Genomic DNA, 26488 nt, shown 5'->3' on the forward strand with positions numbered 1-26488 from the left:
AAGAAAACCAATTGTGTTCTTATACTTTTAGTATATGTTTTTGATGTAATGCGAACATAAGATTCAATAACGTAATCTCATCAATGTGTTATTGTATTCAAAATCTTGCCTCATTTATTGTATATGTAAAAAAACAGGCAACACAAGCCATACAATATACAGGCTGTGATTCTTGCAGAGCAGTGCTGCACAGTGGTTGTGCCTAAAAAGGCAAAACTTTTTTTTTTCCAGTTTTGGACAGAGTGGAGAAAAATTAGAACACTTGTCAGTTTGGATTGCCGTCTGTACCCTAGGGACACTAGTTCTGGTGATCTGGGGGTCCCCCAAGCAATTCCCTTAATTTGCAGGGATTTGCTCTCACTTCCTGATCTGTTTATGGCAATGTTTCTCAACTCCAGTCCTCAAGTACCTCCAACAGGTCAGGTTTTCAGGATTTCCTTCAGATGAAACGGCTGTGGTAATTATTAAGGCAGTGAAACTGATCAAATCCCCTGTGCAAAATAATGGACAGCCTGAAAACATGACCTGTTGGGGGTAGGAAAGCCTGAAAACATGACCCGTTGGGGGTAGGAAAGTATGAAAACATGACCTGTTGGGGGTACTTGAGGACTGGAGTTGAGAAACATTGGTCTATGGGACAGGAAATGAAGGTAAATCTTCCCAATCGGACAAAGAGGGCAGAAAATAGGATTTTTATAACAGCTTACCTGTAAAATGCTTTTCTTTGAAGTACATCATGGGACACAGAGCCATAGTAGTAACTATATGGGTTATATAGGCCACCTTTAGGTGATGGACACTGGCACACCCTAGACAGGAAGTTTACTCCATATAACCCCTCCCCTTACCGGGAGTACCTCAGTTTTTGTAGCAAAGCAATACACGTGTATACCAGAAAGAGGGGAGGGACCTCTGTGTCCCCTGATGTACTCCAAGTCATAGTAGTAACTATATGGGATTTCCCAGAGCAATGCTATCTGAGGGGAGGGAGACACAAACAAAAGTATGGTGTCATCAGACCTGAGGACCTATACTGCTGCCTACAGCACACTGCACCCAAAGGCGATATCCTCCTGTCTTTTTACATCCACCTGATAGAATCTTGTGAATATATGGACTGAAGACCAAGTTGCGGCCTTGCAGATGTGAGCCATGGAGGCTTGATGATGAGGTGCCCACGAAGCACTAACAGCCCTGGTAAAGTGCGGTTTGATTTGAAAAGGTGGAATTTTCCCTTTTAAACCATAAGCCTGAACAATCACTGGCCAAATCCACTTAGAGATATTGGATTTCGATGCTGCCCGTCCTTTTCTGGGACCTTCAGGCAACACAAACAAAACATCCGTTTTCCGAATCTGAGCAGTCGCTTTCAAGTAGACTTTGACTGCTCTCACTACATCAAGAGAATGTAGCGACTGCTCTTTCGTGGAACAGGTTTCTGGAAAAAATGACGGCAGAACAATTTCCTGGTTTAGATGAAAACCTGACACTACCTTCGGTAGAAAGTTAGGATGAGGGTGCAATACCACCTTAAGCTTGTGAATAATTAAATATGGCTCTTTGAAAGAAAGAGCAGGCAACTCTGATACCCTTCTTGCAGAAGATATGGCAACCAGAAACACGTCCTTGTCAAAAGGATCAAGGGTGTATGCCGTATCGGCTCAAAATGCTGTTTTTGTAAAGCCGACAAAACTAGATTCAGGTCCCAAGATTTCAAGGGTGACCCCCTATATGAAATTACGGACCAGAGAATGCGAAGCAAGTGGTCGTTGGAACAATACCGATAAGGCTGGGACCTGACCTTTCATGGTACTCAAGGCCAGCTTTATCTCTAATCCCATTTGCAGAAAGGCAATAATTCTACCTATAACATATTTTCTAGGACGCCAACTCCTGGCTTCACACCAGGAAACATATGCCCTCCAGACTCTATAAAAAATTACTCTGGAAGCTGGCTTCCTTGCATTAACCAAGGCAGAAATCACTGACCGGAAAGCCCACGATTCTTCAGAATGTGGGTTTCAATAGCCAAACCATTAAATTTAGTGCTTGTAAGGTAGAATGGAATACTGGTCCCTGCGATAGCAGGTCTGGACGTGGTGGTAGGGTCCATGGGTCCCCTACTGCCATCCTTACAATCTCTGCATACCAGGATCTTCAGGGCCACAAGAACCACTGACTTCTTTTCCTGCTTGATCCTGCGAAGAAGACGAGGTAGCATCAGGAGGAAATGCATAAATCAGTGAGAACCGATCCCACGGGGTCACTAAGGCATCTGTTCCGCACGCGAGCGATCCCTTGTTTTTGACACAAAGTTGTTGACTTTGTTTTTGAACCTGGATGCAAACAGATGCACATCCGGGACCCCCCCATCTTTGGCATATGACCAGGAAGATGTCGGGGTGAAGGGACAATTCCCCCGGGAACAACTGTTGGCGACTCAAGTAGTCCGCCTGCCAATTCTCTATCTCTGGAATGAAGATTGCCGATATGGATGGCACATGCTCTTCTGCCCAGTCTAGGATATAGTTTACCCCTCCCTGGGCTGCATGACTTTTGGTGCCCCCTTGGTGATTGATATAAGCCACTGCTGTGGCATTGTTGGATTGAATCCTGACTGGACAATTGCGCAACCTAAACGTCCAGGCTTTTAGGGCTAAACGTGCTGCCCGAATCTCTAGAATGTTGATGGGCAAGGTCCTTTCGGCCCTGGACCATTTTCCTTGGACAGCCGCTTCTTCCAGGACCGCTCCCCAACCTGAAAGGCTGGCATCTGTTACCACCTTCCAGGTAACCGGCATGAAGGATTTCCCCTTCTGCAGATTCTTGGATATCCTCCCCCAACTGAGGCTCTGGCACGCTATTGGCAACAGACATATTGGAAAATCTAGCGCTTGGACCTTCTTGTTCCAAGCAGACAGGATACTGTTTTGCAGCAGTCTCGAATGAAACTGAGCATAGGGAACCGCTTCGAATTAAGCCACATCTTTCCCAATAACCTCATGCAAAGGCGAATAGAAGGATTCTTCTTCGCCCTGACCATCTGAACCAGCTCTTTTATGGAACAGATTTTTGCCTGGGTTAAAAACACCCTTTTCTGGGCTGTATCTATGATCAGACCCAAATACTCTAGTCTTCTTACTGGTTTTAAAGAAGATTTCTCTAGATTGAGGATCCAACCTAGGTATTCCAGGTAGTTGACTGTGGTGACCATGCTTTGGTCTAAGTGGGCTACCGACCGGTCTATCAAGAGCAGGTCGTCTAGGTATGCTACAATTGTTATACCTTGAGCCCTTAGCTTGGTTTGAGTAAAACCCCAACCCCTGCTCTTCCATGGGGACCACCATGATCACTTTTTAAGACAAAAGTCCGTCTAACACTTGAAAGAAAGGCTTCTTTCTCTCTGGATCTTTGGGGATGCTTGACCCGAGGAAACGACGAGACGGAAACTCTCGGAACTCTAGTTTGTAACCTAGAGCTATTGTGGAGACCACCAATCTGTCTTGAAACTCTTCCTGCCAGACCCTTGAGAACTGCAGAAGCCTTCCCCCCACTCGAGTGAGCGGGGGTGCCCCTTCATAAAGAGGCTTTAGTATTCTGTCTTGTAGGTTTCCTCAGGACTTCTTTTGTCCCTGAGGTTGACCCCAAGTTTTACCTCTTAAACCTGACGACAGAGGCCGTCGAGACTGCCTGGAAGCTGATGCCCCTGGCCCTGGAGAAGGAGCCCGTTTAAATGAGGGACGTTTACTTACTCCTTTTCTTAACTGGCAAAAGGGTACTCTTTCCACTTGATATTTTTTGGATATATTTGTCCAAATCATCCCCAAACAGCCTTTCACCACGAAAAGGAAAACCAGCCAGGAGTTTTTTGCATGCCGCTTCGGCTGACCAATTTTTCAACCATAGGATTCTACACATATGCACCAACCCAAGCGTAAGGCAAGAGGTCAGCAGAATAGAATCTCTCATTGCTTCAACTGCAAAACACAAAGCCCCTGGCAACTCGGCTAAATCCTGGGCCTGCTGATCAGGGATAACCTTGAGCACCTGTCTCAACTGGTCCCTCAAGGATTGACATACCCCAATTACCGCCACTGCAGGTTGAGCCACTGAACCCGCCAAAGAAAAAATGTTTTTTTAACAGGAATCCAACTTCTTATTGGTTGGATCCCTAAGCATTTGAGCATTGTCAACCGGACAAGTCAAATTCTTATTCACAGAGGATATAGCAGCGTCAATTGCTGGAATACCCCATTTTTTTTGTAAATTTCTCCTCCATAGGATAAAGCGTTGAAAACTTTTTAAGGAGGAAAAAAAATGCTTATCTGGGTGATCCCACTCAGAATACATAAGTTGTTCCAGCAATGAATGGACCGGAAAGGCCCGCAAGGCTTGAGGGTGCTTTAGTGAACCCAAACAAGAAGTGGGCTTTTCAGCCGACTCAGTTAAGGGTAGCTAAAATGTGGAGCGGACCATTTCAGTAAAAGATTGCACCAGCAACTTCTCAGACTGTGAAGCTGAAGCAGGTTCATCCACACTTGACCCCTCGGAAGAGGAGTCATCAGCCTCTTCATGATCCCCTGAGGGGGATTCATCTTCTCCCTCCCACTGTTCCTCTGTTTGAGGGTCCTGGGTGGCAGAAGGGGGCCTAACGCGCTCCCATTCTGGGAAGATGCGATAAAAGCTGTTAAACTTTCTTCCAACCCCATCATAGCTGAGGAGAAAACATCCTCAGTAATATAGACAGGGGCTGAAATGTTGGAAACTGTGTCAACACTTGCCAAACCTGATGGCTCACTCTGACCAGTCTCCCCATTTCCCTCAGGGGAGGATGGTGCTACAGAAGCAAGATCAGGGTCCCCAGAGCCCGAGGGTAACACCTTTGGGTTCTTTTTTGGGGTGTTTGCACATCCCCTCCTGCCAACCATAGTGCCAAACACAAACACAGAGGTACTGACAGAAAAAAAAAATGCACCCACTACGGAGCATATAGTCCAGCAACTGCCGCTGCTATTAACGCTCAGCCTCATGCAAAGTAAACGTGCCTGGGGAATGCCTGTGTCACCACACTAACATGCCCCCATCTGCTCTGTGTCCCTCCCTTAGGCAAATGCAGCCTGCAAACACTGCATTTATAGCCTACACAGTCCTGTGGACGCTGACGCAGCACTAGGCAATGCCCCCGTCTGCCACACCCCCTACTCCTTTTTTAAAAAGAGTTTGTTTTCCTGCGCAAGCAGCCTCTGATCGACTGGATCAGCATGTGGGGGGGGGGAAGGAAAGCCGAATCTGAGGGGAGGCTGGAGAGGCAAAGAACTGCTGCTGACAACGTTGTAAGAAGCGGAGCAGCATGCTGCCGACCGTTCCTGGCTCCCTCTGCTTCCTGGAGAGGGGAGCCCTGGTGGGGGATGTAATTTCAGAAGAACCCCCCCCAACATCTTACCAGAGGCTCGGGACTGGAAGAAGCCTGCAGCTTCTGCAGACACAAAGACAAGATCTGACAAGCATGGAACAGGTATGTGCTCTTGACAGCCCGGTGGTGACTTTTAGGCATGACAACGTTTACTTTTAAAGGAGAAAACCCATAAGAACTTAAAAATTCTTTAGGAATCTCCACTTACCTTATCCGCCGCAGGGTACTGTGGTAAACCAACATACCCAATCTTTACCCATCACGACGGGCTCTGTTAAAAAAACTTCAAGGACCGGGGCCCCTTTTTATCAGGGGTACCACACCCTTGGATCGAATAGTACACCGCCAGGAAATATGGCTGAAAAAACCAAAGCACTAGATCTTGGGGTCCAGCTCTCCAAAAAGAGAAGCGTTACAGGCAAAACCTGGTTTCTTCCGACAGGTGGCCCGGGTACCATTCAATTCGGCCTGAAAAGACACTTTCAATGGATCCCGCTGCATGGCTTGCCCCAGCAAGGATTACTCCAGCGGAGCTCAGCACAGCTTCACTCGTCACCAACACCTTAGACACTGGCGAAAAAACAGAGGTACTCCCGGTAAGGGGAGGGGTTATATAGGGCGTAAACTTCCTGTCTTGGGTGTGCCAGGGTCCAATCACCGTACAGGTGGCATATATAACCCATATAGTTACTACTATGGCTCTGTGTCCTGTGATGTAAGATAAACAAATTAACCTTACAGGGGTTATAACCCTCCCCTACCCAAAATGAATGGAAAAAAAAAAAAAAAAGTTTTGCCTATAGTTCTACTTTAAAGTGTCCATACAAAGAGTCTCTCCTGTCCAGTCACATTCAGCGATTGAATACCAATGGGGCACCGTCAGACAGTAATGAACAAGAATGAAGTCTAGACATTCAACAATTAAAATTTAGCCGGTTCAGCATAGACCTGACTGGACTCCGATCAGTGTGTGGCCTCCCCTTCTTGAGAAAAGTTGATTGTTTGATCAACTTCTGTTATAGAAACATGCTAGAAAACATTGGTCAATCGATCAATGTATTCTGATGGGTGCATCTGCCAGAATACAATGTCCCATTTGTGTGGATGGAGTAGACTGAAAAAAACCCCAAAAAAGATGTATAGCTTTATGTGCAGAGTTTGGAAAACTTTTTTTAATCACCTTTTCTCTCAAGATCATTTGCTTATATTACTGGTCTGCCAAACAGAGTTGTAAACATACATTTATGAAGGACAGTATAACCCAATGCTGAGGAGGTTGCCTTTTAAACAGAGGGTCAACTGAAGCGATGTTTTATTATCCAAAATTAAAGTTTTAACTAAACAAGGGCTAATGGTGGTGCTGATAAATTATTAATTTCATTTTAGTTCTGGCACAGATGAGTATTATAAATGAAAGTGAAAACCTCATGAAGTAAATATGGGGGTGGGAACAAGAGAATTAAACTGTCCCTTTAAAAAAAGATTTGTCCTCATTAATTATTTAAATGAGGACAAATAAAAAGTTACGATTCTCATAAACTCTCTATGACTAGTAGCTTTAAGTACAATGTTACACAATCAATACAGTGGTGACAGGTTTGAGTTGCAATTAGAAAAAAGAAATCAAATTGGCCCTGGAGCTGTTGTCGGTGATCTCTCCTCTTCACTGAAGGCGGCTGCTGGGGAGATCATGTGACTGGACCAGATCGCTCTCAGGAAATAAGTATACACATCTTTCTTTCAAAGGGTAGAATAGGGTTTAGAAGGGGGATGGGAGTAGGTATATGCTTTTTTAGGAATAGGCTGGACTTCCACTTTAAAGTACAAATTCTTTTTTTGGAGTTAGCAGTCATATGGAAAAATCTTAAAGAGAAGACAAAAACGCTGCCAGATACCCCCATACATGCACCACTTCTCTGCCAAGATTGGGTTGGGATGCACTGCATTTGCTGACATGGTTGTGCATGTGTGAATTGCAGCTTGAGCTATTGCCTTCTGTAAATAGGTGTTTTTTTTTGTTTGCTTTTTTTTTAGCAAAGGGAGACAGTGAGGCAAATCTGCCAAACATTAAAAACCGGAGCTAGACTTACCTGTAACTATTTTCCTTCCAGGACAGCATATGAGATATAGGCACCTCCTCCAACAGGAAAAGGAAACATATTCACCAAATGCACTGTAAAAGGAAATCCCTCTGCTAAACTTAAAGCAACATAAATCAGAAAGGACTGTGCCCACATCTCATAAGGCATACAGGGCCTTCAAAAGGTATTCATGCCCCTTGAAATTTTATTTGGGTATGGCGTCGCATGCCTGTGCAACTTTCAGTTAAAGTAACTCAGTGACGTATCACAAAAAATGACCTGGTCATTAAGGGGGTAAATCCTTCCAGGGCTGAAGTGGTTAAACAAGCACACAGCCAGGCCACACACCAACACAGCCATCATGTGAGTCCCCACTACAAAGTGCCCTACAGTGCGTGCACCTAGACTGGTAACCTGCAATACTGGTCCCCGTCAAGGCAGTGTGCCGATTCCAGCTTGGCCTTCACCGTGGAGGGCAATCTAGCAGAGCACCCATATATCAGCTGCTTCCTGGGGAACCAGGTGGGTAAAGAGGTGGGTGGAAAAAAGGAAAGCCAGAGAAATTGAGGCCACTCTCACCTAGGTTCCAAATGACCAATCTCCTCCGGACGGAGGACAAACAAAAACTTATTTTTAAAGTGTATTTGGTGATATGTTTCCTGTTACTCTTGAAGGAGGTGCCTAGATATCATATGCTGTCTCGGGAAGAAGATTTTAGAAAGAAGTCTTCAGTGGGATCACTGGCTCACAATGAAAACACTAAATTTTTCAAGCAATATTTTCTATTTTGCTGCCTATGTACTTTCATTTTGAAGCATTAAAGCTCAGCCTTAGCAAACTTGCAAGAGTTAACTGTACGTTTAGGTGACTTATTACAGTAGATGTACTTACCTGATTCTCTACTCTGCTAGACCAGTCCAAAGCGCTTTTCACTTTCCTAAACTTAACAGGCAATCCTGCAGTGTGACTGCAGCTCAAAATTAGAGGATCATTTCTTAGTTTCCTGGAGTTGGGCTTTAACTTGAATGTACTGTTATATGCAAAACCAGTATAAGTTTCCTATAAAAAGGAGTGTCCTATGCTCTATGACTAAAGAGGATTTCAAGCGTTAATCTTTAATAAGGACTCAAGTGCGCGCCTGTAAAATGGACTCCAATAATATGTGTGTTGTATGTGATGCTGCAAAGCTATACACAGATTGTTAAGTGCTATGAGCTCAAGATTAAAGTTTGTGTGAAGTCATCTTGGCACCATTATTCTTACCATAGACAGGCACATAACTGCAACACATTTAATTATTCATGGAACTATTGCAGTAAGTAGAATGCAATTAAATGAGGGAAAGAAAAGCAAAGCCAATTTTCTAGTTAATGTTATATGTAAACAAGCAGAGGAGACATGAATCAAACATTCATTGTCACCGGGAGAAACCTACATTACCAAACCATCAGTAAAACTGTCCCTGAAAGTTACCCCATAAACAGGATTTATTGAGAGCAAATAAACAGCTGCTTTCATAATGGAACCTGACGGCCAGCATAGGAAAACACTTTTGAAGGCTTTGACAGATCACTGCAACACAAGCAACATACGGCAAAGCATTAAGGCTGGGTTCACTGCATGCGATTCGGATAGGAATTCCTATTCAAGTCACATGCAATGTCTGTGCGGTGCAATTTGAGCCATTCATTTGTATGTCTTAAATCACGCAACATTCGCACAAAAAAAGGTGTACGACCCCTTTTCCCCCGCACTGGAATCGGATCGCATGGGTGTTCTTTTAATCGCTCTGCGGAACCGTTTTGGGTGCCCTTAACATTGACACCCGCTGTGATTCGCAGTGGTGTGGGAATTGCTCAGGATTCGCTGCATTTCCCGCACATATATGTGAACCAAGCCTAAAGGGTAATTCCACTTTTATGGGTGGGGGTGATCAGGAGAGAACCAAAAAGCTCCTGATTGCAAACAGTGATCGGGAGCTTTTCATTAGTCACCGGTAACTGTGCTGGAAGCATGTAAGGCGCACACTCTTGGCACAGCTGTTTTTGCGATATTGCGTGCGAATATATGGCTGCTCGGCGTCAAGGCTGGCGCGCCAAGAGGCCGCATATTTGTGTGCAGCCGGTGCCAAGAGGTTAACAGTAGCAGTAGTCATCTGTGACCTATTTTGTGATGAAATATGTCAAAGGTTCCCTTCTGTTTAATAAATAACAAAAGTTGTTGCAACCCAAAGTGCACTGCTGAGCCCAACCACCACCAAGGGATTCTGCACTGGAGCCTGTGATCACTCATCTTGAGTGATCTAAACAACTTCTTATGGAACTTAGAATTTTATTGCTGTCCGTCATCATTGTGGAGGTCTCACTTCAGTTTCTGTCAGACAGATCGCCAAAAAATTATTTGCAAAGTGAAGGGAGATTTCCACTCCTGCACAGTGACAGCTGTAATGCTGGGATTTTTCCAGTGGTGGTAGGAGGAGAGAAACAGAACTGAGACACAAAGCTAAAGGAGGAAGAAATAGAGGGGTGAGTCTACATGACATAGAACTATAGAAAACTTAAGAAAGTAGGTCTGCAAGACAAGGAGAAATGAGAAGAATGTATAGGAAAGTGGAGCTGAAGGTGCAAGTAATTGGCGTAAGGTAATGAAGGTCTGCGAGTATCATGTAAGGAGGACAGAGAGAAGGTGGAAAAGTACACACATGGCTGATTTAGGGCCCATCTTAACTAGGAACTCCACATGAATTGCAAAGGAACACACTGCATGTTCCCGTGGGATTCAAATGCAGTTATGTGCAGTGCGATTTCAGCCTATAAATTTTGAACAGGCTAAATTTGCCACCGCACCAAAAGTAGTGCATGCACTACTTTAGGAACCGTACTGCAATAAGAATGGATAGTAATTTTGTACCTTGCAACCTGGTGCGGGCAAATACACTGTGTTTGCGACCTGCATTTGGGGTGTTGTGCACTCTGCACTGACACCAGCTGCAGATCGCAAGGGCAGAGAGTTAAAGGGTGAGGGCAGTTAAATGCAGTGCTGGAAAACGTTTCCAACACCACATTCTAGTGTAAACGGCCCCTTGGAAATGGATGTTGAAGTCTTATGCGTGAAAGGGGTTGCTGAAGGCAAATAGAAATAGTGGTAGGTGACAAGCAGAGGTGCCTACAGTAATCCAGTATGACAGTTGGCTTTGTCCAGCAAAAATCCCAGTAGGTGGTCTGTATAGAACTATCCAGATGCAGCCCTTTAATAGGAACAGTAGTACACTGGAAAGTCAACGGTCCTTACCCGTGATGCATCTCCTTCCTGTTTAATCATATCCATCCCAGGTAGTTGGTTTGGAAATAGACCGCCTCCTCGCAGAGTCTGGTCGTTAACCTGGAAAGCCAAAACACAGTTTTACTGCACCTGTAGTAATAAATTCATGTGCTGCTAAATATATAAATAAATACGAACGTGTCTATTAATAGAACTGCTGCAACCACCCAAGTGTATTCAATCACCCCACCAATAGAGAGTGATTGAGTTTACTACACCAAAGTAGCAGGGCTAGTAAAGACTAGTGGCACAGATCCTAGCCTCATTTCCTCTGAGGTTCACTGCCTGCCCAACTGACACTGCAAATGGTGAGAAAGGAAGTTGATGGGCTCTGACCTTTACAGTCCTGGCAGCTGGAAAAGCCATTTTCCCTTCATAAAAGGTACACATACAAAGCTGAAGTCTGACCACATGTAAGCTGCCTACCACAGGCCTGCTTTGTTTTTATAAATTGAACACACATTTATTTATGCACATTTATACAATACAAATGGAAAAGACTAAGTGAATAGCAGCAATCTAAAGCAACCAATCAAACTAGCTTTTTCCAGAAAGTCTACAGTAAGATGATGGATTGATTAAATTGGGATTGATTTACTAAAGGAGTAGATATTGGATGACTGAAATCAGAACAGCTTTACCTTATTCACTAAAGGGGAAATTAAAATGGAAGTTCAGTCAAAATCTCACAAAAGGCTAAACCTACTCCCACCCCCAATCTAAGCTCATTCTACCTAACCCTGTAAAGAACAGCATGTGTATACTTACCTATTCTGAAATAGCTCCAGTCTGGTCCCATGAACATCTGTCAGCGACGGCTTCAATGTAGAGAAGGAACAGCCGACAACGGATATCCCATTGTAAGCCTAATGCCCCGTACACATGATCGGACTTTCCGCCAACAGAACCGTGGATTTTTGTTCTAAGGTTGTTGGCTCAAACTTGTCTTGCATACACACGGTCACACAAATGTTGGCCAACAATTATGAATGTGGGAATGCGGTGACGTACAAGACGTACGACGAGCCGAGAAAAAGGAAGTTCAATAGCCAGTGCAGCTCCTTCTGCTTGATTCCGAGCATGCGTGAACTTTTGTGCGACGGAACTGCGTACACACGACTGGACTTTTTTCCGACAACAAAGTTTTGTTGGTGGAAAATTTCAGAAACCTGCTAGCAAACATTTGTTGGCGAAAAGTCCGACAGCAAATGTTCGATGGAGCATACACACGGTCGGACTTTCCGACAACAAGCTCACATCCCACATTTCCCATTGGAAAATCCAACTGTGTGTACGCAGCATAAGAGTGACGTCATCGTCTGGGCATTTGCAGCCGTGGTTGGTGATCTCTCCTTTACACAGAAGCTGCCGCTGGAGAGATCAGGAGACCGAACAGAGCCTCTTGCAATAAAAATTACTTTTCTGCATGTCAGCAATTTTCTTCGGCTTGTACACTGAGCCTTGCACTTGCAGGTCAGGGTGCAATCTCCGCATGACATGGGCGCCTGGATTCCCAAGTGAATGCGCAGTAGTCAAGTCATTCTGGGCTAGCCAAACATGCAGGAAGATCCACATAAGATTGATTGACGGCAAAGGAGCGACAAAGGAGATTGCATACATTACATCACTCTAGAAGGTGTTTTGACCAGTAAATGTGGCATAATCTGCAAAATCCCATCCACCATGCCAACACTTTAGTTCCGCTTTAAGTGTATTTCCACTTTTGCAGCCAAACTGAAAGACTTACCATACTTTAAATCTGTCACATGTCCCCATTCACATAGCATACCCTAAATATTTAAAATTGCTGGTTACCTTTTTATCAGACCAAATATCAGGCAGCATTGGCCGGTTCAATGGAAACCGGCAGCCAATCCATCAGAAGCTGGCGTCTGTCGAAGCGGCATGACCGAAAAAGGTCTGCCGATTGGCACCTGATCAGCACTATCAGCCAACGGCTAAGACCGCTGACTGGTTGGTTCTGGCGGGAGGGCTGCCCCCCTGTCATAACACAATAGCTCAGTAGGGGAGTACCCTGTACTCTATTTAAGGGTTAGTGCAGCGGCTCCTCTTAAAGTGGAGTTCCACTTTTTGGATTCCTCCCCCCCTCCAGTGTCACATTTGGCACCTTTCAGGGGGGAGGAGGGAGCAGATACTAATACAGTCTAATACAGGTATTTGCTCCCACTTCCTGGCATAGATCACCGCGGCGCTTGCGGTAACCTACGCCACTTCCAACGCCTACACTGTCCTTCACTTGCTGTATTCTGGGAGACACACAGGTCCCAGAACACAGCAGGGACCAGAGAGGATGTGCAGAGCGACTCGCGCATGCGCAGTAGGGAACCAGGAAGTGAAGCCGCACGGCTTCACTTCCTTATTCCCTTACCGAGGATGGCGGCGGCAGCAGCCGAGAACCGACGGACGGATCGGCTTCGGCTACCGACATCGCGGGCTCCCTGGACAGGTAAGTGTCCATATATTAAAAGTCAGCAGCTGCAGTATTTGTAGCTGCTAGCTTTTAATATTTTTTTTTTTCGGCGGACCTCCACTTTAAGTGTGTACCCGGCTTTACTTGCCTAAAAATCCTTACATTCTCTCCCTGCTTTTTAATGTTTATGAGTGGGCTGTGGAGTAATGTTTGACATAATTAATCCTATCTGTATTGTTGTCCCTGTTCTTTATTAGCCGCTGTAAACTAGATTTGCTCATGTCCTAACAAAGGGTTAAAAATGTAGAAACTGCCCTTCTGCATGGTATGTAAATGGAGGTATAGTTTACTCTGTATGAGGACAAAGACTTCCAAAAATTCTTAGAATTTGCCATGACACCACTTCCTTAGAAAAAACTCAAAGCTAAGAAATATATACATTTTTTTAAGTTATTATAGTATGCTGTGTGAATGGGAACATAAACATATAGGACGGGCTTTCTCAAATTTGCCTGCAAAAGTAGACAAAGTTTAGGGGAGGTATGATTCCAATTTTTAAAGAGTAGGCTTAATGGGTGTTTTTAGAACAATCATAGTGCCTGTCATCTTACAGAGAAAAGGAAAGCCTTACATCTTAAACCCATGTTATGTTGTTTCCATTACACTACTGTGTCCATACCAACATTAGACCACCCTAAAAATATCTATTAGATACAACAAGACAACATGAGAAAGGGGTAGGTGTTCACCTGCTCTGGACCCATAGAGGACAGTCCTGATGTAGGCACGGAGGTCACTGAGGTCATGTTGATCTGCCCAGTCATCTGGTTCATGGTGTTCATATTACTCGTATTCGGTGCCATAGACACATTGATGTTCATGTTGTTGTTGAACATGCCAGTGCCAGCTTGCTGCGCAAAGTGTGGAGGTGATTGCTGTGAAAACATGCTGAAAAACAAGATGGTTTTGTTTGATCAAGCATTTGAATAACTGTTAAAATAGTTATTACAATTCTGAACTGATCACCTGGTTAACATAGAAGTTCAGAGCCCATACATCTGTATGTGTCACAGAGGCAGCAACCGCTACCAAGGCTCAGGGCTCACGGGGCCCTGTTCAGAGAGATTCTAACGGTATCCATCTGTTCACCAAGGAAAACGCCGATATGGCTTTTTTATTGACTAGAAGAGGTTTGATGCTCACATATTGATGTTATGGAGGACACTTCTGTATACAGTACATTTTACTGATAATCGGAGTAACATTTGTGCACATTCCACATCAAGGAACATAACAGAATAGCTACAACTCTGACTCACCGATATTTATAATATAACCTGTGTCAGGTTTTATTTCTCTCTGAAACCCCAACTGGGGAGAGTTGCCCTCACTTCCTGCTCCGGACACATGAGATGACGTGAAAGGAAACCCCATCATTGGCAGCCATACCTGCAACAGGTGTCCCCAATACAGGATTTGCAGAGGTCTCCTATTTTGATGTCAACCATTACATTTTGGACATCCTCTCACAAACTGTTACTTTAACAGCAGTTGAGGGTAAATATCAGTCAAACAAAATCCCAACATAAGACCAAAGCCACATGATCAAGAAACAAATCTGTATTAAGTTTCACTTTAACTCATTTACATAATGAGAAGAAAATCTGCAGTACCAAATTCTGCTGGCCATAGATGGGTATCATTTCAAACACAAAAATCTTAGGAAAAGACTGTTCTAATAAAGTTTGTTCATATTTCTAAACATTAGTGGGTCCAAACAACATTCCTTTTAGACCACAGCGATGACAAAATTAGAAGCATGGAACTTTTTTCAAATTAATTTCTAACAGTGTACAGCTGTGGCCAAAAGTTTTCCGAATGACACAAATATTAATGTTCACAAAGTCTGCTGCCTCGGTTTTTATGATGGCAATTTGCATATACTCCAGAATGTTATGAAGAGTAATCAGGTGAATTGCAATGGATTGCAAAGTCCCTCAATGCCATGAAAATTCACTTAATCCCATAGAAAATATTCCAACTGCATTCTTGAAGAAGACTTCAGGGCGCCCAAGTAAGTCCATCAAGCGCCAGGACCGTTTCCTACAGTTGATTCAGCTGCAGGATCGCAGCACCACCAGTGCAAAGCGTGCTCAGGAATGACAGCAGGCAGGTGTGAGTACATCTGCACGCAAAGTGAGGCGAAGACTTTCGGAGGAAGGCCTGGTGTTAAGACGGGCAGGAAAGAAGCCACTTCTCTCCAGGAAAGACATCAGGGACAGACTTAAATTTTGCAAAAGGTACAAGGATTGGGGTAAAGTAATTTTCTCTGATGAATCCCCTTTCCAATTGTTTGCCTTGTCCAGAGAAGAAAAGGTGAGCTCTACCATCAGTCCTGTGTCATGCCAACAGTAAAGCATCCTGAGACCATTCATGTGTGGGGTTGCTTCTCACTCTCAATTTTGTATAAGAACACAGCCATGAATAACGAATGGTACAAAAACATCCTCCAAGAACAACTTCTCCCAACCTCCAAGAACAGTTTGGTGACGAACAAGCCTTTTCCAGCATGATGAAGCACTTTGTCATAAGGCAAAAGTGATAACCAAGTGGCTTGGGGAACAAAACATCACAATTTTGAGTCCATGGCCAGGAAACTCCCCAGACCTTAATCCCATGACCAGAACTTGTGGTCAAGCCTCAAGAGGCGGGTGAACCCCCCCCCCCCCAAATTCTGATAAACTTTAAGCATTGATTATGCAAGAATGGACTGCCATCAGTCAGGATGTGGCCCAGAAGTTGATTGACAGCATGCCAGGGTGAATTGCAGAGGTCTTGAAAAAGAAGGGTCAACACTGCAAATATTAAATCTGCATAAACTTAATGTAATTGTCAATAACAGCCTTTGACACTTAAGAAATGCTTGTAATTGTACTTCAGTATACCATAGTGACATCTAAAAACACTGAAGCAACAGACTGAAAATTAATATTTGTGTCATTCTCAAAACTTTTGGCCACGGCTGTATGTGGTTTGGTTTAGTGAAGTCCATTCATTCCAAAATCAAATGTTAAAAGCAAACAAAACATTTCAAATTACTTACAAAAGTTCAGAGAATTTTTGTACGAATGTTATCCATCTATGGCCAGCTTTACAGAGTACTGCCCAAGCCCATTAAGAAATTTACAGTGCAATTTCCCTTCCACCTTACAAACACTCATCCACTGGACAAGCTCAGATGGAAGCCATGGGAGGAAGGTAGAGCGCTAAGAGAACCCCACAAATTCCATATAGACCATGACCCCACTGAAAAATAAATAGAGGATTACTACTAAAGCAGTCCATAGAGTTCCTCGTCAACAGGACAATGTCGATGGGGGAATTATGCAATTATGTTCTGCCGGTAGGGAGCCTTCCCTGCCAATAGACCACAATGATCACTGCTGGTGGCTATAGCATGAAAAAAATCCAACAGGCTGGTTGTACAGATGTCGATCGATGAAGCAACTTCAGTAAAACCAGCCTGCCCATAGATGGATCAAATCTTGGCCGGTTTCTGCTGAACTGTTAAAGATTTGATCCACCTTAAGACACTTTTTTGCAGTCGTGCAACTAGAACCTTCAGGGCCCCCCTGAACCCCACCTGGGCCCCCCCATGATGGCAAAACACCAGGGCCTGATTGCAAGTGCAACTTTGTGAACCTGGTAGTTCCACCATTGGTGTCAGATTTTTATTTTTGTGATTTTGTTTATTAGTTTTGACCATTTTTTTTTTTTTTTTTACAATTTTATTTTTTATTATTTTTAAAACATTTTTTAGAAGCCCCGTTGGGGGGTCTTTGGTGTGATACCAGGGGTCTAAACAGACCTCTGAAGTTTTACCTTTGAAACAAAGAAAGGGAGAATGAGGGCACGGCCCTCAGTCTCCATCTCAGCAGCATCAGCTGCACAGAATGAATGGACAGGAATAGCTCTGTACAGAGGCTTCCTGTTCATTGGAAGCATAGTAAACAGTTTATTATGCCTCAGGTATAAATGAACATCGGTAAATGAATCGGTACAGATCACTGACTCTAATCATTAAGACAAGGAAAGGGCCAGTAAATGACACATTTACTAGCCCCTTGCCCGCTCTCCATCCTGACACATCCCCTGCAGCAGGGGTAAGAGGCTACGTGATGGGGGGTGGTTTGGGAGGGGACAGGACTTGCGCTACAAGGTGTGATGTCAAATCCTACTCCCCCCAGCACCCTTTCCTCTCTTCTCCCAAAGCACCGCCCAGCACATATCCTCTTACCACCCACTTATCACTCCTCCAGGTATATTTTCGTATTACCCCTCCCAGTTACTATTGTCCCCCTCCTCTGAATAAAGCAAAAAACACAGACCTCAGCAGAGCAACTCTTCCTGTTCTATAATCCTTCTAACCGGCTCCTCCTGTCTGTGTATGTACAGGAGAACATTGGAGCCTAGAGGGAGGAACCGGCTTCAGCAAGGTGTGCAGTGTGCAGGCAGTCGGCGGGGAGACATGCCGGCTGCCACAGAGGGGGTCATTGATGTGTGTGGGACATCGGGCACCCTGCAAGAGATGCGGGGCAGGTGTCCAAAGTGCCCACGCTGGCATGCCCCGTTAAGCAAGGAATCGGAGTTCAGTGCCAGAGCTCCCCGGTACTTGGCCCTGGGAATTAGGACTGTGTGTTTAAACCGGATTTTGCTGGGGATGGGGCCCAGCCCCCCCCCCACAGTGGCAGAACGCCAGGGCCTGGTCGCAAGTGTGAGTTCTGCAACCCTGGTAGTTCCACCACTGTTTTTTTGAACAAGATATACAATAATTAAATATCACTTCCCCAGTGTGTAGATCATTAGGCTTGCTATCTAATTCTCCTTTTATAGAGGAAATAGTTTCACAAAAAAATATCTAATTTCACACACAAAGGTTTGCATGCAATCCTGACAAAACAATAACTTTTACCCATGTGGCAATTATAGGTGGCAATGTATTACCTGTTCCCACCATTACTTGACTGTGTCCAACCATTCATGTCTGCTGACTGGTAGGCAGGAGTAGCCTGTGACTGCTGCATCATGGGACTTTGTGAATGAGCCATTCTGGGTGACATGATTGGACTTTGAGGGGTTGTTGCCCCAGTGAATCCAGGGTCTGACTGCTGACTCATTCCTAAAGGACACATTAGTTTAGACATGGAACACACTTCAATATGCATGCAATATATCACATAGGAATTCATATTAAATATATTGTAAAAGCAACCACTAAGCAGCCACACGAAAACAAAGCTAGAAGCACAGCAGAACCTGCAAGTCGAAAGATGTATCAATGCAATTCCAGAGTGAGACTATCAAGAGCTTATTTCTGTAGAGAACTAAAAGATATTCTAAACTTCCACTACACTTGATACTGCTGGTTACAGAATGAAAGCTACTGCTGAGATAGGTATAATCCCAGCGTACCAGTAGTAATAAAATTATTTCAAGTAGCAGGAAATACTTAATTTTTTGGTCTGCATGGTTTACTTTGTTTGTCCTCAACTTTATTTAAATGTCATTATGGAACATTTCAATAATCTTTATTAACTGTTGTGCATTGTGATGTGGTATAGTGTGCGTTACAACATGCTGAGCGACATAATAATGCATCACGTCTTTCTTTTCAGCGCATGCCAACACAGAGCGTTGGTGTAAACTAAACTTGCCTTTTCTATTCATTTGGACTGATTGGGCAAGGCTGGCCAGAACAGCCCAATACATATGGTGTGAATGGGCCTTTAAGTCAAATGTGTTAAACCCCAGCACCGAAAGCTCTTCTGAATCAGTGATATTAAGGTGGGCCTGTCCTGATGCAGCAAATATACTGCTACAAAGATGAACAATTTAAAGTGGTTCTAAAGCCTAAATGTTTTTTTGCCTTAATGCATTCCTGGCATTAAGATAAAACAATGTTTAGGTAGTAACAGCATCCACTCACCCTCCTTTATACTTAGCTGAGCTCTCAGTCAATCCAGCGCTGTGCACGTCTATAGTGGCTCACCCTACTATCACAGGCTTTGCTAAGGCAGCTGGAGCCATTGATGCCTGTCAAATCCTGCGATGAAGGAGTGGCAGGGCCAAACCGAACTGTGTCTATGGACGCAGGCAGTGTGGCTTGAGATTGAGCCTGCAGGTGTGCCACCATAGCAAGCAGTTTCTTATGGTGGTACACACGACAAGAGGAGCCAGGAGCACCGGGGACCCGAGAAGAGGAGGAGGATCAGGGCTGCTCTGTGCGGAGCAGGTAAGTATAACATGTTTGTTATTTAAAAAAAGAAAAGTAAACATTACAGCCACTAAAATTATTGAGGTTATATTTTTTGTGTAAATTTAAGGTATTTATTACAAGAGTAACAAAACCACTTAAACTGATAACAGCTATCTCTTCTACATTAAAATGTACTGTTAAGATTCAGTAGGTAAAGATCTGCTCACACAGGGACATTGACTTGTACTGATACACCTTCCACTTTGGTGAGGTTTTAAAGAATTGCAGCAATAAGACAAGTCATTGTTCAAAACCGGAATGCGTGCATTTGAAATTAATAAATGTATTGTACATGTACAGAAACTTATACACACTTTCCTACCAAATTAATATGACCCCCCCCCCCCCCCCCCCATGAACATGCCACCCCTCTACCGGTAGCACACTGAATAAAACTTCATGAACTGATGGATATAGTGCAAGGACAATTCTTGCAAAGATGTCAATACGGCCCACTACCAATGGCACTCAGCCTGTATTAGCTGTGCACACAGTGGTCATGTATGGCATATACATATTGGCTGGATAAATCTAAGGCTGGACATGGATAGCTCATATTTTGTCCTTGGGTGACCCTGCAAGCACAACCAAGTTTCACAAAAGTCGATTTAAAAGTAGAGTAGAAAAATGATGGGCTGAACGGTGAACCCCATCCTCTCTGAAGCAGTCCCTGTTCAGCAGCACTACTGTTGACTACAATAGCTACAGTGGAGATTCCTCCATCCACATTGTTTAACATGGATGGTCAAATAGATTTTTCTCTCATTCATCCCACTGGCAGAATAAGAACAAGCCGAGCTGTATCTGGTTAGTTTAAAATCTATTCTATTATCAGGTAAAATGATGTCAAGAGAACATTCATTTTATCTCATATACACCAGCTACTTGAACTTATCAGCAGAGAGGAAATAAATTCCTATCATTCATGACCACTATGAATGAGTAGCTTAATTATAAATTTAGACAGTAAATGAATGAATAAAAAAGTAGCACAGATAGAGGTTATACTTGGTTATTCCTCTGACTGTAAAGGGCACATCTGCAGTCCATTGCAGTCTTGTGTGCCTTCAAAAAGTGTTATTGTGGAAACAGCAAAGACAGGTTGTGATAGGGTTATGTTGGTTACAAAGATCAAAATTCAGCTTGTTCAGCAGGGGCTGGCCAAATTTCGATCCGTGTGCAGCCCTCCCTTTTAGAAAGAAGCCCATCGTTAGATTGACTTCTGTCAAACAGGACTGCTGAAAAACCTTCTTTGATCAGTGGCTTGCAGCCAATCAGATACAATGCTGATCATTGTATTACTGACAGCAAGGAGCCCCCGCTGTCAGCACATAATGTTCCAGCAGCGGAACCTCCTGCATCCACATCGCTTGTGTGGATGCAGGAATCTTAGTTCTTTTTTATTTTTCGTTTAGCCCGTTGGCTGAACAAAAAACCAACCCTGTGTACCCAGCTTTTGTCTGACGAGTTGGGATATTTATCATATGAGAACTTTACTGTCGAGGACACCAAACTCTCCTACAATCTAACTGCTTTACAATGAATCTGCAAGTTTTCCTTCAATACTTGCGCAGGTACTGTAAGTCATGCTAAAAATGCCACTGGAATCGGATAGTTGCCATGAGTCACTCTTCCATTTCATTTCACTGGTTTAATAGATAGCCATTGTTTGGCTGAGTTACAGATGTATTAAGTGTGTAATGAATTATGAACAACCTGATAAGTCTAAGGCTGCATTCACACTACAGTGTTTTGAATCATGGGCAGATTTGCCGTGGATCTGCAGATGATTCGACGGCGCCAAGGTGTGAATGACAAAACGCGGGACTTGCATTCGAGTTGCCATTTATTTGCATGACACCTCAAATCGCAGGGAGGGTCTGCCGCGAGAGAAAACGTGCTGCAATCGCAGCAACCCGTATCGCGGGATGCATGTCGCCCAAACATAGTTCAGGAGCTACTTTTGGGCGACATGTGTCCCGCAGCATGATTTATCAGGCAGCAGACCCTTAAAACAATTTGTGGTGTCATTCAAATGAAGGGCATCTGGAATGTGAGTTCCGCCTTTTGTCATTCACACCTTGGTGCTGTCAAATCACGGACAGATCCGCGGCAAATCTGCCCGCGATTCAAAACACTGTAGTGTGAAGGCAGCCTAAGGAAACCTGAAGATGTCAATGTGTATTGCCCAATTATGTCTTTCACAGCACAACATTACAAATGAGAACAAGAACACTCGGCTACCAATGAGTAGGACATTCACACCAGCAGAGGAAGCACACAAGAGCAGGCCAAGCGAGTACATGTATGTCACATGTAAGAGCATGGATATGAAGGAACATGTGATCCAATGAAGGAACAGGTAGATTCTCCACACCAGAAACACGGCTATAGCAGAGTTAAGCACTTCAGCTAGTTTAGGGTTTATAGGCTTGGCAAATTCAGTGTACTGGCCCACTATTTACAGGTTAAAACAAGTCAAGGAGATGTATTAGGTCAGTCAATGGATGTTAATGACATGTTAGTAGTCACATGCAGTTTATTATTCCATCTTGTTTTTTTTTTTTTTTTGTTTTTTTTAGCAACCACATTGTACTTCTAGGGATCAAGAGAACAATGAGATGTTTGGATTTTTTTTTATTGGTGTTTTCACTCTTGTAAATGCAAAAACGTAAAGATGCAAAAGCATCCACTGATAATGTAAAACTGAAGCACAAAATCCTGTCATGTGAGAAAAATAAAAGATGCCATGGCAGGACTCTGAAGATGCTAGTTGTCACGCTGATCTGCTGGCTCCAATATTTTGAATCATTATTTGGAACAAGGGTAGTCAGAAGTTCTGATCTGAAAACTTGTTTTGGATCAGTGACTCAAAGTACTAAAGCCAGAAAGGCTGCAATACAAGCCAAAACTATTTCAGAAGCTCACGAGATCAGGAATGGTAAGCTCAACATTGTCTACAAAGTAGACTAGTAAAATTTTGAACCAGCAATATAAACTTATAACAAAGAAAATAGGAGAGGTCATCAACATCTATGTGCGATTACCCCTTACAGTAACACATTGGATGCTCCCTTTTCCCACAGATAGAGATAGCTTATTGTTACAAATATAGTGTCATCTGCTGATGAAAGCTGGTATTGCATTTCAACTCCAACATACACTTGAGCAAACCTAGGAATGACTTATTTCATATTCTGTATAAATATGAGGCGGTTTTACATTTTAAGCACCAGCTGTGATAGCAATATGAACAGAGGAGGGACTCCAAAATATGACACAACCTTATTGTTATAATGAAGGAACACAGCGAGACCGACAAGAGTCATATGACATATCTGGCTATCAGAGGGGACCCTCAAGTACTAATCAGCATAGACTGGTTTGTTGTTTGCCACTCAGTCACTTCCAAGAATATCAAGCCTATGAAGATTGCTGATACCCCATCAGTAGAGTGGGGGTGGACTGCAATGAACTGCTTTGCAATGCAATAGGTTGCAGGCCTAGCAGCACTGAAAAGGTTAAACCAAGGACGACAAGGTTGGAATTTTTTTTGTACTTTGGGAAGTTGTAACACTTTTCACATTGCTACTGTGAGAGCAATGTGAAAAGAGGTCAGTCAAAACATCACAACCTTTTAATGCTGTAAAGGAGGAGCACAGTGGGGGTTATTTACTAAAACTGAAAGGTGCAAAATCTGTTGCAGCTCTGCACTGAAACCAATCAGCTTCCAGGGTTTATTGTCAAAGCTTAAATGAACAAGCTGAAGTTAGAAGCCAATTGGCTACCATGCACAGCTGCACCAGATTCCGAGTGTTCCAGTTTTAGTAAATCTCCCCCTGTGAGACTGACGTGAGTCATATGACACCATCCAGTTGTCAGAGGGAACCTTAAGCCGTGATGATCCTACACCAACTCTACTATAAAAAGAACCTCCATGGAGGCCATGCCATTTAAAAAAGTGCCAGCATTGCTCCTGCTTCTTGTTGCTGGAGGCTGCCATTTTGGTGAAGCCCAGAGTTCCTGAGCAGCAGTAAATCATAAAGCGTAACTAAACCCATCGATTTAACAGTTTCAAAAAAGTTAAATTTCTGGAGTGTCAGGATTGCTAACTGTCACATTTGCTTGTTTCCTCAACCAAACTGTCAAACCATCAAATAGCTGGTTTCATAGGTGATCACATATGCAGCACCATGACAGTGGCAGATCAAACAGAAGCAGCTTCCTTGGCTGTAAAGGATAGGAGGATTTAATTCCGCTTTAAGGCGGTCAGTAGCTCGGACTCTACAAATTTGTCAGTGCCCAAAAATTAAGAGCAACTGAGCATGTGCAGAGCCGGATGAGACCGTGTATTACTGGATTTTACACAGTGTAGGCACCCATTTCTAAAGAAAATAAGTATGGGCGATGAAGAACTCTCCCGATGAAGACACTTATTTCTAATGTTTTACATCACTATACCTGCAAAAGCGGCCAGCCTGAAGTGATCTAGCAGGACTTCATTTTCCACTTTAAATCTACCCTACTAAACCAGCAACTACATCCACCTCCTCCTATGTTGTGGGTCAACACTGGTATATTGTTTAATTTAGCAGACAAATAATTCTTGCAGATACAAGAGTGAAAAAAAACTTTCAAGTACTAATCGGCACAGACTGGTTTGAGGTTTGCCACCCAGTCACTTCCAAGAACTCGTCAAGCCTATGAAGACTGCTGACACCCCATCAGTAGAGTGGGGGTGGACTGCAATGTACTGCTTTGCAATAGGTTGCAGGCCTAGCGGCATTAAAGAGGTTAAAGCAAGACCTGCACTTAAAAGTGGAAGTTGGTACCTGAGCTGGCAAACTGGAAGGCATTGTGCTGAATTTGGGGATTCATGACAGGGCCATACTGTCCTCCCATACTCCCCATGATCCCTTGGTTAGCCAGATTCATCTGGGAGCCATGCAAAGAGCTGTGAGAGAGCGACTGTGACCCAGGGCTGGGGGGCACTGGGGAGAAAGGGCTGGTGAAAGGTGGTGGGGATGGAATTCCAGTACCGTAGTTTGAAGGGAAGGGGAACTGCTGTGCATTGGCTTGCGGAATCCTTGGGCTGCTTATAGATCCTGGCATGGCAGAAGAAGCCACCATATTGGGTGGCATGGGCATTCCAGGTCCTCTCATCATCATGGCTCTGTGTTGCACTTGTTGCTGCTGTTGCTGCTGCTGCTGCTGCTGCTGTTGCAATTGTCTTTGCCGTAAATGCTGACTCAGGATTTCCCTCTGCCTTTGGGCCAACATCTGTGCATTGATAGGTCCCTGTGAACAAATAAGTTTTTAGCAAATACACTGTTGAGAAATGCAAGTCACTCATAAGAGACAAGCTACTGAGCAGTGCACAGTACAATACAGATAGAAGAAAGTGATTGACCACTGGGGTGGATATCTGGTATTACAACTCTACATTACACTTTACTTTTGTAAAAATGATGAAACACTTCCTCTAGAAATTTTTCTAGGCAGCTCAGGAAAAACATTTGACTTTAAAAACGGAATTCTTAGTATCTTTGCAAGTGTACATGAATAAATTCAATGTCACAAAGCACACAAAAAACAGAAAGGCGCCCTTAAGAGGGGTTTTTAGCAGTGATCCATAAAACAAGCTCACATGTAACTTATACCAGCAGCTTTCTGTTCTTTTTAATCATTTACAGGCATACAGCCTCAACAGCCAGGATTGGTTGAGGGCAGCCTTGGAGGATCTTCGTATATATGTGTATATATATATATATATATATATATATATTTATTTCCATCTTCTATACACAGAACTGAGAGCATAAAGGCTATTGTTCACACACTGGGCTTTACATTTTTGTGTCTTCTTTGAGCCAGCATCTTAGTCCAGGCAAGAGACGCTAACCCAAAAATGCTAGAACCATTTTACTGTCAAAAGTTTTTTTTTTTTTTAAACAAGTAATCAAACGTTTACTTTATAGAAAAAGTTACTATATGGCCTTGTGACTGTAATTTCTAATGTGTACCTGTTCTCTCATCTGAGCTGGTACCCCAGGCCTCATTGCTATGTTCATACTAGAGACATTATTCATAGGATTCATTATAGGTTGCCGGTTCTGAAAAACAAAAACAGTGTTAGGTTTCTAGAATTTATGTTCTAAAACAGCTTCTAAGACTACGATTTGATAAGTTACTTGCCCCTTTAAAACACATCATAACAGGACACCTTTTTAGGAGGAGAAAGGAAGGTATCAAGGTCCATTTTTACTCATAGTGAATGTCTAGTGGTTACATACATGATTTCTTTATCATAATCAATCGTAAAATACATGAAACTTTTTTTTCCTGTGTGAAATCTAGGCTGTCAATATTATAGTCTTATCTGGCCAGCAGGTGGAGCTCTAGTATCCTATGACTTGCTTGCTCTACCAATGAGGCCTATTCATAGAGATCATACACCAAGGTAAAATGCACACAGAACTTCTACAGCCAGTGCAAAATGAATTATCAGAGAGCACTGTACAAAGTTTCAGAGAGACAAGTCTAAAATGTAATTGCTTCAACTAGCTAACCCATATTGCTTTTGGAAATCTTTTCATGCATTAAATGTTTATTGGTAAAATAAAGACTGCATACATACAGTAAAAAATGATTTAAAGACAAGATGAAAACAAAAAGTTAAAAAAAAAAAAAAAAAAATTTAAAGTGGTTTTAAAATTTGCTTTAAAGGAGTTCTATAGTATACACTGTCATTTTTGAACATGGGGAAGTGGTGTATAAATTGGGGGCTGAGCCATGGTTTTACTGCCCACCGGAATTCTAACATTACACCCTGACAGGGCTTTACACAAGCTGCAGCACTTTGTTTAGCGGCCGCAGCAATTTTGCATGCAGAGTTTGGCAAGGGGCACCACCTCACCAACTGAAAT

At 43.4% G+C, this 26488-nt stretch overlaps 1 protein-coding gene across 1 annotated transcript in view; it reads right to left on the reverse strand.

Annotated features, from left to right (window-relative positions):
• Positions 1-26488, reverse strand: part of NCOA2 (nuclear receptor coactivator 2) — a gene marked incomplete in the record, with an annotated part of 371591 nt that overhangs the window by 8827 nt on the left and 336276 nt on the right. The window contains 5 exon segments of the mRNA XM_073631781.1: positions 10786-10875; positions 13996-14194; positions 18251-18425; positions 24395-24860; positions 25586-25675. Of these exon segments, the coding sequence (XP_073487882.1) occupies positions 10786-10875; positions 13996-14194; positions 18251-18425; positions 24395-24860; positions 25586-25675 (1020 nt within the window).

This window comes from Aquarana catesbeiana, linkage group LG05 (assembly GCF_042186555.1).
Source record: "Aquarana catesbeiana isolate 2022-GZ linkage group LG05, ASM4218655v1, whole genome shotgun sequence".
In the NCBI taxonomy this organism is placed as follows: Eukaryota; Metazoa; Chordata; class Amphibia; order Anura; family Ranidae; genus Aquarana; species Aquarana catesbeiana.